Source organism: Triticum aestivum, chromosome 4A, assembly GCF_018294505.1.
Source record: "Triticum aestivum cultivar Chinese Spring chromosome 4A, IWGSC CS RefSeq v2.1, whole genome shotgun sequence".
NCBI lineage: Eukaryota > Viridiplantae > Streptophyta > Magnoliopsida > Poales > Poaceae > Triticum > Triticum aestivum.
This window is the reverse complement of record NC_057803.1, coordinates 12,920,054-12,934,759: the sequence shown is the minus strand read 5'-3', so window position 1 is coordinate 12,934,759 and position 14,706 is coordinate 12,920,054. Positions and strand designations below refer to the sequence as shown.

Genomic DNA, 14,706 nt, shown 5'->3' with positions numbered 1-14,706 from the left:
TAACCATAGAGCTTTTCCACCAGCCATATATGCATGTAGTGATAGCCATTATTCATCATTCTCTATGGTGTGAATTTGCCAGTACATTCAATGTACTGATCCTTGTGGCTGCAATGTCTCATGTTGCAGGAATCTTACGACGAGTAAGTGATATGTTAGGGTTACAATTTCTACACTCAACTTTGTCGTTGGTGTTGATGGGAATCCACAACCTTGTTGTTACTTCCGCTATTTGGATTGAGGTAATAGTATTTACGTTACTTTTACATGTGATTTACCTCTGTTATAAATCCTCGAGTACTGTGTGTGTCAACATACCGATCCAGGGATGACACTTAAGCACAGAGACTTGATCCATTCGGGTCGGGTCGCTAAACCCGCGTAGCTTTGCTGGATCGGAGTTCGTGGGACGTCATCGAGCTGAACGTGTGCTGAACTCGGAGGTGCCGTACGTTCGGTACTTGGATCGGTCGGATTGTGAAGACGTACGACTACATCAACCGTGTTGTGATAACGCTTCCGCTTTGGGTCTATGAGGGTACATGGACACACTCTCCCCTCTCGTTGCTATGCATCACCATGATCTTGAGTGTGCATAGGAATTTTTTTGAAATTACTACGTTCCCCAGCAGTGGCATCCGAGCCAGGTTTTATGCGTAGATGTTATATGCACGAGTAGAACACAAGTGAGTTGTGGGCGATACAAGTCATACTGCTTACCAGCATGTCACACTTTGGTTCGGCGGTATTATTGGATGAAGCAGCCCGGACCGATATTACGCGTATGCAAGATTGGTTCTACCAACGTGCTTTGCACATAGGTGGCTGGCAGGTGTCAGTTTCTCCAACTTTAGTTGAACCGAGTGTGGCTACGCCTGGTCCTTGAGAAGGTTAAAACAACACTAACTTGACGAACTATCGTTGTGGTTTTGATGCGTAGGTAAGGACGGTTCTTGCTAAGCCTGTAGCAGCCACGTAGAACTTGCAACAAAAAGTAGAGGATGTCTAACTTGTTTTTGCAGGGCATGTTGTGATGTGATATGGTGAAGGCATGATGCTATATTCTATGAGATGATCATGTTTTGTAACCGAGTTATCGGCAACTGGCAGGAGCCATATGGTTGTCGCTTTATTGTATGCAATGCAATCGCCCTGTAATTGCTTTACTTTATCACTAAGTGGTAGCGATAGTCGTAGAAGCAATAGTTGGCGAGACGACAATGATGCTACGATGGAGATCAAGGTGTCACGCCGGTTCACCATTGAAAACTACTCCATCTCACGTGATGATCAGACATGGTTTAGTTGATTTGGATCACGCGATCACTTAGATGATTAGAGGGATGCCTATCTAAGTGGGAGTTCTTAAGTAATATGGTTAATTGAACTTAAATTTATCATGAACTTAGTACCTGATAGTATTTTGCTTGTCTATGTTGATTGTAGATAGATGGCCCGTGCTGTTGTTCCTTTCAATTTTAATGCATTCCTTGAGAAAGCAAAGTTGAAAGATGATGGTAGCAATTACACGGACTGGGTCCGTAACTTGGGGATTATCCTCATTGCTGCAAAGAAGAATTACATCCTGGAAGCTCCCCTGGGTGCCAGGCCTGCTGTAGATGCTGCTGATGACATTAAGAACGTCTAGCAGAGTAAAGCTGATGACTACTCGATAGTTCAGTGTGCCATGCTTTACGGCTTAGAACCGGGCCTTCAACGACGTTTTGAACATCATGGAGCATATGAGATGTTCCAGGAGTTGAAGTTAATATTTCAAGCAAATGCCCGGATTGAGAGATATGAAGTCTCCAATAAGTTCTATAGCTGCAAGATGGAGGAGAATAGTTCTGTCAGTGAACATATACTCAAAATGTCTAGGTATCATAATCACTTGACTCAACTGGGAGTTAATCTTCCTGTGGATAGTTTCATTGACAAAGTTCTTCAATCACTTCCACCAAGCTACAAGAGCTTCGTGATGAACTATAATATGCAAGGGATGAATAAGACAATTGCCGAGCTCTTCGCAATGCTAAAGGCAGCGGAGGTAGAAATCAAGAAGGAGCATCAAGTGTTGATGGTCAACAAGACCACTAGTTTCAAGAAAAAGGGTAAAGGGAAGACGAAGGGGAACTTCAAGAAGAACAACAAACAAGTTGCTGCTCAGGAGAAGAAACCCGAATCTGGACCTAAGCCTGAAGACTGAGTGCTTCTACTGCAAACAGACTGGTCACTGGAAGCGGAACTTCCCCAAGTATTTGGCGGATAAGAAGGATGGCAAGGTGAACGAAGGTATATGTGATATACATGTTATTGATGTGTACCTTACCAGAGCTCGCAGTAGCACCTGGGTATTTGATACTGGTTCTGTTGCTAATATTTGCAACTCGAAACAAGGACTACGGATTAAGCGAAGACTGGCTAAGGACGAGGTGATGATGCGCGTGGGAAATGGTTCCAAAGTCGATGTGATCGTCGTCGGCACACTACCTCTACATCTACTTTCAGGATTAGTTTTAGACCTAAATAATTGTTATTTGGTGCCAGCGTTAAGCATGGACATTATATCTGGATCTTGTTTGATGCGAGATGGTTATTCATTTAAATCTGAGAATAATGGTTGTTCTATTTATATGAGTAATATCTTTTATGGTCATGCACCCTTGAAGAGTGGTCTATTTTTGTTGAATCTCGATAGTAGTGATACACATATTCATAATGTTGAAGCCAAAAGATGCAGAGTTGATAATGATAGTGTAACTTATTTGTGGCACTGCCGTTTGGGTCATATTGGTGTAAAGCGCATGAAGAAACTCCATACTGATGGACTTTTGGAATCACTTGATTATGAATCACTTGGTACTTGCGAACCATGCCTTATGGGCAAGATGACTAAGACGCCGTTCTCCAGAACAATGGAGCGAGCAACATATTTGTTGGAGATCATACATACTGATGTATGTGGTCCAATGAATATTGAGGCTCGCGACGGGTATCGTTATTTTCTCACCTTCACAGATGATTTGAGCGGATATGGGTATATCTACTTAATGAAACATAAGTCTGAAACATTTGAAAAGTTCAAAGAATTTCAGAGTGAAGTGGAAAATCATCGTAACAAGAAAATAAAGTTTCTACGATCTGATCGTGGAGGACAATATTTGAGTTACGAGTTTGGTCTACATTCGAAACAATGCGGAATAGTTTCGCAACTCACGCCACCTGGAACACCACAGCGTAATGGTGTGTCCGAACATTGTAATCGTACTTTACTAGATATGGTGCGACCTATGATGTCTCTTACTGATTTACCGCTATCGTTTTGGGGTTATGCTTTAGAGACGGCTTCATTCACGTTAAATAGGGCACCATCAAAATCCGTTGAGACAACGCCTTATGAACTAGGGTTTGGCAAGAAACCAAAGTTGTCGTTTCTTAAAGTTTGGGGCTGCGATGCTTATGTGAAAAAGCTTCAACCTGATAAGCTCGAACCCAAATCGGAGAAATGTGTCTTCATAGGATACCCAAAGGAAACTGTTGGGTACACCTTCTATCACAGATCCGAAGGCAGGACATTCGTTGCTAAGAATGGATTCTTTCTAGAGAAGGAGTTTCTCTCGAAAGAAGTGAGTGGGAGGAAAGTAGAACTTGATGAAGTAACTGTACCTTCTCCCTTATTGGAAAATATTTCGTCATAGAAACCGGTTCCTGTGACACCTACACCAATTAGTGAGAAAGCTCATGATGATGATCATGAAACTTCATATCAAGTTACTACCGAACCTCGTAGGTCAACCAGAGTAAGCTCCGCACTGGAGAGGTATGGTAATCCTGTTCTGGAGGTCATGTTGCTAGACCATGATGGACCTAGAAACTATGAGGAAGCGATGATGAGCCCAGATTCTGCAAAATGGCTTGAGGCCATGAAATCTGAGATGGGATCCATGTATGAGAACAAAGTGTGGACTTTGGTTGACTTGACCGATGAAGGGCAATCCATCGAGAATAAATGGATCTTCAAGAAGAAGACAGACGCCGATGGTAATGTTACTGTCTACAAAGCTCGACTTGTTGAGAAAGGTTTTCGACAAGTTCAAGGAGATGACTACGATGAGACCTTCTCACCCGTAGCAATGCTTAAGTCCGTCCAAATCATGTTAGCTATTGCCGCATTTTATGATTATGAAATTTGGCAAAATGGATGTAAAGACTGCATTCCTGAATGGATTTCTGGAAGAAGAGTTGTATATGATGCAACCTGAAGGTTTTATCGATCCAAAAGGTACTAACAAAGTGTGCAAGCTCCAACGATTCATTTATGGACTGGTGCAAGCTCCTCGGAGTTGGAATAAATGCTTTCATAGTGTGATCAAAGCATATGGTTTTATACAGACTTTTGGAGAAGCCTGTATTTACAAGAAAGTGAGTGGGAGCTCTGTAGCATTTCTAATATTATATGTGGATGACATATTGTTGATTGCAATTGATATAGAATTTCTGGATAGCATAAAAGGATACTTGAATAAGAGTTTTTCAATGAAGGACCTCGGTGAAGCTGCTTACATATTGGGAATCAAGATCTATGGAGATAGATCAAGATGCTTAACCGTACTTTCACAAAGCACATACCTTGACAAAGTTTTGAAGAAGTTCAAAATGGATCAGGCAAACAAAGGGTTCTTGCCTGTATTACAAGGTGTGAAGTTGAGTAAGACTCAATGCCCGACCACTGCAGAAGATAGAGAGAAAATGAAAGATGTTCCCTATGTTTCAGCCATAGGCTCTATCTTGCATGCAATGTTGTGTACCAGACCTGATGTGTGCCTTACTATTAGTTTAGCAGGGAGGTATCAAAGTAATCCAGGAGTGGATCACTTGTGAGCGGTCAAGAACATCCCGAAGTACCTGAAAAGGACTAAGGATATGTTTCTCGTTTATGGAGGTGACAAAGAGCTCATCGTAAATGGTTACGTTGATGCAAGATTTGACACTGATCCGGACGATTCTAATTCGCAAACCGGATACGTGTTTATATTAAACGGTGGAGCTATCAGTTGGAGCACTTCTAAACAGAGCGTCGTGGTGGGATCTACATGTGAAGCAGAGTACATTGCTGCTTCGGAAGAAGCAAATGAAGGAGTTCATATCCGATCTAGGTGTCATACCTAGTGCATCGGGTCCAATGAAAATCTTTTGTGACAATACTGGTGCAATTGCCTTGGCAAAGGAATCCAGATTTCACAAGAGAACCAAGCACATCAAGAGATGCTTCAACTCCATCCGGGATCAAGTCCAGGTGGGAGACATAGAGATTTGCAAGATACATACGGATCTGAATGTTGCAGACCCATTGACTAAGCCTCTTCCATGAGCAAAACATGATCAACACCAAGGCTCCATGGGTGTTAGAATCATTACTACGTAATCTAGATTATTGACTCTAGTGCAAGTGGGAGACTGAAGGAAATATGCCCTAGAGGCAATAATAAAGTTATTATTTATTTCCTTATATCATGATAAATGTTTATTATTCATGCTAGAATTGTATTAACCGGAAACAGAATACATGTGTGAATACATAGACAAACAGAGTGTCACTAGTATGCCTCTACTTGAATAGCTCGTTGATCAAAGATGGTTATGTTTCCTAGCCATAGACATGAGTTGTCATTTGATTAACGGGATCACATCATTAGGAGAATGATGTGATTGACTTGACCCATTTCGTTAGCTTAGCACTTGATCGTTTAGTATGTTGCTATTGCTTTCTTCATGACTTATACATGTTCCTATGACTATGAGATTATGCAACTCCCGTTTACCAGAGGAACACTTTATGTGCTACCAAACGTCACAACGTAACTGGGTGATTATAAAGGTGCTCTACAGGTGTCTCAGAAGGTACTTGTTGAGTTGGCGTATTTCGAGATTAGGATTTGTCATTCTGATTGTCGGAGAGGTATCTCTGGGCCCTCTCAGTAATGCACATCACTATAAGCTTTGCAAGCAATGTGACTAATGAGTTAGTTGCGGGATGATGCATTACGGAATGAGTAAAGAGACTTGCCGGTAACGAGATTGAACTAGGTATTGAGATACCGACGATCGAATCTCGGGCAAGTAACATACCGATGACAAAGGGAACAACGTATGTTGTTATGCGGTTTGACCGATAAAGATCTTCGTAGAATATGTAGGAGCCAATATGAACATCTAGGTCCCGCTATTGGTTATTGACTGGAGACGTGTCTCGGTCATGTCTACATAGTTCTCGAACCCGTAGGTCCGCACACTTAAAGTTTGGTGATGATCGGTATTATGAGTTTTTGTGTTTTGATGTACCGAAGGTAGTTCGGAGTCCCGGATATGACCACGGATATGATGAGGAGTCTCGAAATGGTCGAGACGTAAAGATCGATATATTGGACGACTATATTCGGACACCGGAAGTGTTCAGAGTGGTTTCGGATAAAAACCGGAGTACCGGGGGGTTACCGGAACCCCCCAGGGAGTTAATTGGGCCTCATGGGCCTTAGTGGGAGAAGCGAAGGGGCGGCCATGGCAGCTGCGCGCCCCCTTCCCCTCTAGTCCGAATTGGACAAGGAGGGGGATGCGCCCCCCTTTTTCCTTCTCCTCCTCTCTCCCTTCCTCCCCTCTCCTACTACAACAAGGAAAAGGAGGAGTCCTACTCCCGGTGGGAGTAGGACTCCCCCCTTGGCACGCCCTCCTCCTGGCCGGCCACCTCCCCCCTTGCTCCTTTATATACGGGGGCAGGGGGCACCCTAGAACACACAAGTTGATCTGTTGATCTATTCCAGCCGTGTGCGGTGCCCCCCTCCACCATATTCCACCTCGGTTATATCATAGCGGTGCTTAGGCGAAGCCCTGCGTCGGTAGCAACATCATCACCGTCATCACGCCATCGTGCTGACGGAACTCTCCCGTGAAGCTCTGCTAGATCGGAGTTCGTGGGACGTCATCGAGCTGAACGTGTGCTGAACTCGGATGTGCCGTACGTTCGGTACTTGGATCGGTCGGATCATGAAGACATATGGCTACATCAACCGAGTTGTGATAACGCTTCCGCTTTCGGTCTACAAGGGTACATGGACACACTCTCCCCTCTCGTTTCTATGCATCACCATGATCCTGAGTGTCCGTAGGATTTTTTTTGAAATTACTACGTTCCCCAACAATTTCCTTCACAATCTCTTCAGTGATGCTCAATCACTTTGGGTTTGTAGGTGTTTGGTTTGGGGTTCTGGGTTTTTCCTCACTTTATGATTTTTGCTCAAAGTCCTCGGAGGATGGGATGCTCTCAATGACAAGTGTCAGTTTCTCGCGGAGCAGCCAACCAGCTAGTGGTTGTAGGGGGGTATTTATAGCCTAGGGAGCAGCCCAACATGATAAGACACAAATGCCCTTCAATGATATGACCGTTAGGCGGATAGATATTTTGGGACAGCTGGCGCATAGCACAACAACGGTCAGAGATTTGGCTATCAAATTCCTTAGGGCTATCATGTTCCTCACTTGTAGGCAATCCGCACTGGCGAATTCCTAACTCCTTAGTCAGAACAAATTCCTCAGAGAACAGAAGATCTTGATCTCTGTCACTGAAGAAATTGACTGAACTGTATGAGATTTCCAATGGCTTCACTCGAAAGGATTGGGTAGGTGTAGGATTTTGAGATGAGCATCACTTGGAAACTTTTCCTTAGTTTTACCTCGACCACCTTTAACAGTACGGTGTCTCCTATGACTCAAGAAAGAGAAAACCGAAACTATGAAAACAAAAGTCTTCAAGCTTCATATTCCTCGCATGAATATCAAGTCTTCAGGATCACACCAATTTCTTCACTTTCAAAGTCTTCAGATAACCAAAGTCTTTAGTTGAGACACATTTTTAGGGGTCGACTTTCTCTGTGAATATCAAAATCCTCATAGACTTATAGACATGTGTACACTCATAAACGCATTAGTCCCTTAACCTATAAGTCTTCAATACACCAAAATCACTAAGGGGAACTAGATGCATTTACACCCTTCACATGCCTTATGGCATGTGTGTACACATGTGACTTCCATCCATTTTGGGAATGGTCACCCTTGTTGTGATGCTCAACAAGGACTTCAAGCAATGCATCATCCATCTTATCATCCCATGAGCAGTAATTTGTCCTCCATGTAGTTACTTCTTCGGCCATGGTGCTACAAGGAAATAAAATATTGTACAGAATAGAAAAGGTTTGAGAAATACCATGATGGTAGAAACATAATGTCATCCATTAATTCATGAAGGTGGTGCATATACAAAATACCATAGGCATCATCACACTAGCAACTAGCTAGCTATACAAAAGAAGACCACCACAGCTAGCTATACAAAAGAAGACCACCATAGCTACCTATCATACTCTCATCCTATTCCATCTCCAGTTCTCCTTGTGCCACAAGGTACTCTGCAAACATATCATCAACTAGTTATTACCTAAAGTTGGACCATTCAGTAGTGACTTGCACACTTCTAATGAAGTTGTCATCATCTGGATCATCATTTGGCGCATCTGCTAAGTCACTATCAACTTCTAGCAATAATAAATCATCCATGACATGTTGCATATCCCTTGCAAAGTTATGTAACACACAACAATCATTAATAATTCGAATCTGCAATGATATTTTATTTCATAGTAAGCAATTGTCATCTCACAGATTTATTTTATTTGACACCATATTTACCTTTGGTACCTGATCCTTTATGGCAAAGAAGGACTGGGAACGCAAGATAGCCCATTTTTTCTCGAACAAGCCAAATGTTCGCTCCACTACATTCCTAGCACGAGAATGGCGCAAGTTATATAACTCCCTCTCGGATTGAGGTTGTTGTACACTTGCAGCCCATTCTTTTAGATGATACCGAGTGGACCTGAATGGAGCTAGAAATCCTTCTCCATTGGTATAACCAGCATCCACTAAAAAGTATTTCCCTATATCAATAAGTTAGTTAGCTAAAAATCAAGTCAAAGAAACTACATACCAAGAGTAAGAGTCGTACCCTTAGGCACAACAAAAGCATCTTTGTGGTTTGTCCTCATTGCATCACGCAAAACTCTTGAGTATGAAACTGAACCCTCCCAGCCAGGTAACACATAAAGAAACTTCATGTTCCAATCAATAACACCTAGCATGTTAGTGGTAATGGCTTGATTTCTGTTCCTATACCTTCCTTGGTCAGCCACATCAACAAGCACATCAATATGACAACCATCTAGTGCTTCAAGTGCATTACCAAACCACTTCCATTTGTAAAATCAGGAGCTTGAGTGGTAGAGGAAGGTAGCTTAATGAACTCCCCATATAGAGAGTAGGGCTGTTAGGACAGTAGAGAAGTGTGTGCTAATGGTCCATAAAGAACGCTTGTAGTTGTAGGTGCCACGCAACATCCTCATCTTGATACTATGACCAAGTACAAGCAAGAACATTGCAACTTTCTCTTCCATGGTCACATATACACTATCACAGAGGCCACATCTCTCCCGTAACATGGTGCAAAGGTCATGAAAGTTTCGTTTAGTTAGACACAATTGATCATACCATGCCACTTCAAATCCATCATGCATGGTTTTAAGCAAATATTTCCTAAGGCTATGCTTGTCCTCATCATCATGAAAACTTCCTAGGTCCCTTGGTCCCCTATCCCTTTGTGTAGTAACAAATGCTAATGCAAGAGCACATGTTTCAACAAACAAATTTAGTCAAAACAATTCTTTTCCTCTTTCGTCTTTTATTTTCTTCATTTATCCACTCAACCAACTCCAATTGATCTGACATTGGGCTGTACAATTCAATTATCTAGTTGTAAGCAAATCAAAGAGACATCACATACACAAAGGCTAAATTACCGAATAAATGTGCGCAAGAAACTACGAAGTGGTTAATCTAAGAGCAGAAGATACGAATAGTTTGCGTTACATTTTTAATGGAAGTCTATGAATGATGAACTGACAGCAATTGTGGACCGGAGTCTACAACTTGTATACCTCATTCTTCCACAGTATCAATGCTAGTTTACTTTGAACTGCAAAGGTTTGTTGTTTTCCTTGGGTTCAATTTCATGTTATGTATTACTTATTATGTAGTCTACTTTTCTGTTGGAATGAGTCCAGATTATGCCTGTCGACTTTTATTTGAGTTTAATGGTCAAAAACTTGAAGCCATGTACTCTGGGACTCTCATGTATCACAGCCCTACAGGATAATGTCCTCTAGCAGAACCATCAAGATTTTAGTCCTCTGTGGCACTGGCGAGATGCTAGCTTGCCGTTGCCGGCAATGGGCACCACAGTCAATTGCTACATGCTGCCAACAAAAATGTATGTTAGTTGAACTTATTATCTGTGTGTATGCTAGATTTTGAATAGAAATTGGCATTTGCTTGGTCATTCCTACAGGGGCATGCAAGTGTAGCAGCATTTGCTGACTGCATTTCAGCACTAAATTTATCCAGTAATCAAAGAGTATTGAAAATGGTCAGTTAAAGCATTAACATGGGTTTTGTTTTGATATTTCTTACACATGCAGGTTTGTTTACTATGGGCAGCATTATCCTGGCGTCGGCTTTCGAGGGTAAGCATTGGGTTATGTATGATATATAGACGTACCCACTGAAATAAATCCCGATTTATTCATTTTTTCAGCCTACCTACTAAAGAAGAAGTTTGTTTGGTGCTTCCTTCTTTGTGCAGGTTATTGGTGGCTGGGATGACGAAATGCTCATTATGCATGTATGAGAAAGATCATTTACAATCTCAAGGCTCTTCGCTGAAGCTGCAGATTAGTTTTCTTCAAACTTGTTGTGAGGTTTTGATTTTTCTTGGTAAGTGAATATTAGAGATAGAAAATGAAGTATGTTTTGAGCTATGGGGGTTAATGTGGCAGTTGAGCAATTGCACTGGCTTATCAGATTCTGAGGATAATGAGATGCTGATAGTTCTTTGTTTGTTGAAAATTATTGCATGAAAAGATAGATGTTGGCATGAAGTCCCTCGTACTGGCGATAATTTTGGCTGCTGTCAGTTTAGTTCAGCGTACAATTTCATTCAAGCCGGCAGCAGCTAGTAATAAGAATGTCAGACAGACATCTGATGGAGGCACACTTGATGACTACAAAACTTTTGAGTTTGTAGCACAATCAACATACATGCAAAACAACGAGTTTACAGAACAATCATATCCCAGACAGCATGGACGACAGGCAGGGACATGCAAAATAGAGGAGACAGTTATCGTTTTGCCAATCCAAGGCTGTTCTAATTGTTGTGGAGGTTGGGGATGTTGGGATTGACGAATCTTAGCGCTCGGGCGGCAAACCGCAGAACCGCGCTGGACGACTCGTTCTCTTGTAGGGCGACCTCCGGAAGCTGGTTGATCCTTAATGCAAGTGCACACACCTTGGCGTTCAGCTCCTGCATGTATATCATCATTGTCAGACATGGGTTATCTAATGGGATGAGACTTGACTTGAGAGTAAGCAAAATTGCCACACAAGATGGAGGAGAGTGATCGAAACTTACATGACTGCACTGCCTCTTCTTTAGTGCCTCACAGATGACGGTACTTGAATGAGTTCCGCTTACCATCGCAGAAAGTCGATCGTCACTGAGGCCGATCAGTGAATCCAGAACAAGACTCATCGTTTCAGTGTCAAGGGACGCATCAGGTAGCTTGAAGTAACACTGCATCACGGATACCCCCTGCTGATCTGCACACAAACAGACAATGTCCTGTGACAGCTTCTCCACGAGTCGCTTCTTCATCTCAGGGCTGCATTTCCTGAGTACGTGCTGGAGCAAATAATTGCTGCATGCACCAGGTCAAAGGGGTCACAACACACAATCTTGAAAGGGTCTCACAACACACAATCTAGAAAGGGCATTATATAAATTGTAGTACCTGTAGGCTCCGACCGCCAAGCCCATGGCATTCTCAATTAGTAGGTCTTCAATATCTCTCAGAAATTTTCCTGAAGCACGCCCATAAAGCTCGATCAAAAACCCTGACACATGCCTTGCACATTCTCTGTTGCTGGTCAAGCACTCGATGCCATGCTCGCATAGAATCTGTAACACATACAGCAGTCATCTGAATCAGAGTCGCGAGAAAAAGAAGGAAAACGGGGCAGGAGGAGGCTTTGATCGCTGCACAGTACCCTTGCCAGTGAGGCTGGCCGTGCTCTGATCTATTGTATTGTATGCATCTAGAAGAGATCACTGACTGCAACTTAAACATACCTCGGTGGACACGATGTTAAAGAGATGCTTAGTCAATTCCTCTTCTCGGGCGCTGTCCATGAGCTTTTTGTTGAGCAAACTGTTGAGCAGCATCTTTATCAGTAAGGGTTGATCGGCCACCGCTGTGATCACCGACCTTAGAGAGTTTATCCTGAACATGCACAATCCAAATTAAGCACACAAACAAAGAGTTCCAAATCAAAACTACATATGCAGCAGTCAGGCAAATTCAGAGTTTATCCTGAACATGCACAATCCAAATTAAGCACACAAACAAAGAGTTCCAAATCAAAACTACATATGCAGCAGTCAGGCAAATTCAGAGTTTATCCTGAACATGCACAATCCAAATTAAGCACACAAACAAAGAGTTCCAAATCAAAACTACATATGCAGCAGTCAGGCAAATTCAGAGTTTATCCTGAACATGCACAATCCAAATTAAGCACACAAACAAAGAGTTCCAAATCAAAACTACATATGCAGCAGTCAGGCAAATTCAGAGTTTATCCTGAACATGCACAATCCAAATTAAGCACACAAACAAAGAGTTCCAAATCAAAACTACATATGCAGCAGTCAGGCAAATTCAGAGTTTATCCTGAACATGCACAATGGAAATTAATTACACAAACAAAGAGTTCCAAATCAAAACTAGATATGCAGCAGGCAGGCAAATTCAGAGTTTATCCTAAACATGCACAATGCAAATGAAGCATACAAACAGAAAGTTCCACATCGAAACTAGATATGCAGCAGGCAGGCCTCCAAATTCTGAGTTTATCCTGAACGTGCACAATGCAAATGAAGCATACAAACAGAAAGTTCCAAATCAAAACTATATATGCAGCAGGCAAATTCTTACCAGTTGTCAAATTCTTCATTGTTTTTTGTTCTCAGCGCAGGGGCCCCCGCCACCCCTTGTACAATTGACTCAAGGACCTGCGAGTCCCCTCTTGAGTTATGAACTAGCGCGAGGAACACCTTGCTGCCCTCTTTGTTGGCCATCATAGTGCCGATACGTGACCTGACGTGGCCGAGCACAATGCGCTGCACTTTGTCGTCCCTTGATTGAAGCAGGCACACAACTTGTTCAGCTGACAGAGTGGATGTAAGCAGCGGCCCGACGTCCTTCCGATTGATAAGATCCCTTCGAATAGACGAGGTGAAGTTGCTTGGCCTTGGACGGCTCGATGTCGAAGCCGCCCCAATGTCGAGGTGCCGCGGCAGGCGCGATGTCTGGGCCGCGTGCGGGTGCCCCTCCTGCTGCTGCCTCCGCGCCGAGGTCTCCACGAGCGCCATCTGGGCAGAGACCACGGATCCGATGGGGACGTTGTGGTGATGATGCCCCACCGAGGCAGGGGGTGCGCCGTAGTAGGAATCGCCGCCGCGCGGACCGTAGTAGGCGTCGCCGCCGCGCGGGCCGTAGTAAGCGTCGCCGCCGCGCGGGCCGTAGTAGACGGCGGCGCCCGGTGGGACCCGTGGGTAGTAGGGGCTGTAATGCCCCGCGTGCGAGACGAACTGGTCTTGCTGAGGGTGCGGCGGAAGGAGCTGCTGCTGGTCGGCGCCAGGCGGGACGTGCGGCGAAGGAAGCGAAGCGAAGCAGTCGGCGCCAGGCGGGACGTGCGGCGAGGGAAGCGAAGCGAAGCAGTCGGCGCCCGGCGTGGCGTGCGGCGAGGGAAGCGAAGCGAGGTACTCGGTACCGGGCGGGCCGCGCGGCGAGGAAAGGGAAGTGAAGTAATCGGCGCCCGGCGGGGCGCGCGGCGAGGGGAGCGAAGGGTAGTACCCGAGGCTCGGGGGCAGGAACCCGTTGGAGGCGGCGACCGGTCGGAGGAACCCGCCACCGTCAGCGACCGCCGCGGGATGCGGGACCGGGAGGGCGCCCTGCTGGCCGAGGTGCTGCGGCAGGGGGAGGCCGAGGTGCTGCGGCTGCTCCTCGGGCTCGGGCAGCTTGAGGTCATCGTCGGAGTCGTCCTCCAACAGAGCCTCAATCATCTCCATGTTGTTGAACTCCTCCATGGTCTCTGATTTGGTAGAGCGGTTGGGGATTTCGGTTATGCGACGGCGGGAGATTATATAGCCGTAGAAACTATTGGCAGGCAGGCAGGCAGCTGGAGACGGATGTGGGGTTCGCCGTCCGATATGGCGGTTGGCACTTGTTTTCGTGAGGACCGGAGCTCCAAACATCCTCCCTATAGACGCCTGAGCGGCCGGCCGTCACTGTTCGATCGACCTGGACGCGCTCAATTGCTCCCAGGAGCCACAAAAAGGAGCTCGGTGCAGCTTGCCAGGCTCGCTGAGCCTGCCTACGTCCGCCAAGTCACTGCCATGTGGGCCTCCACATGGGCGGGCGCCGAGGGGAGGCGAGGACGACGGCGGCTACGCTCTGACCTCCGAGTCTGATCTGATGAAGC

General features: G+C 44.6%; 1 protein-coding gene across 1 annotated transcript; it reads right to left on the bottom strand.

Moving 5' to 3' along the window:
• Positions 1-11,311: 11,311 nt before the first annotated feature.
• LOC123083695 (uncharacterized) lies at positions 11,312-14,311 on the bottom strand. The gene is made up of 5 exons (XM_044505653.1): positions 13,158-14,311; positions 12,293-12,443; positions 11,955-12,121; positions 11,576-11,861; positions 11,312-11,467 (listed from the first exon to the last, which is right to left on the bottom strand). The coding sequence occupies exons 1-5, from the start codon at positions 14,309-14,311 to the stop codon at positions 11,312-11,314; spliced, it is 1,914 nt and encodes a 637-aa protein (XP_044361588.1).
• Positions 14,312-14,706: the final 395 nt, after the last annotated feature.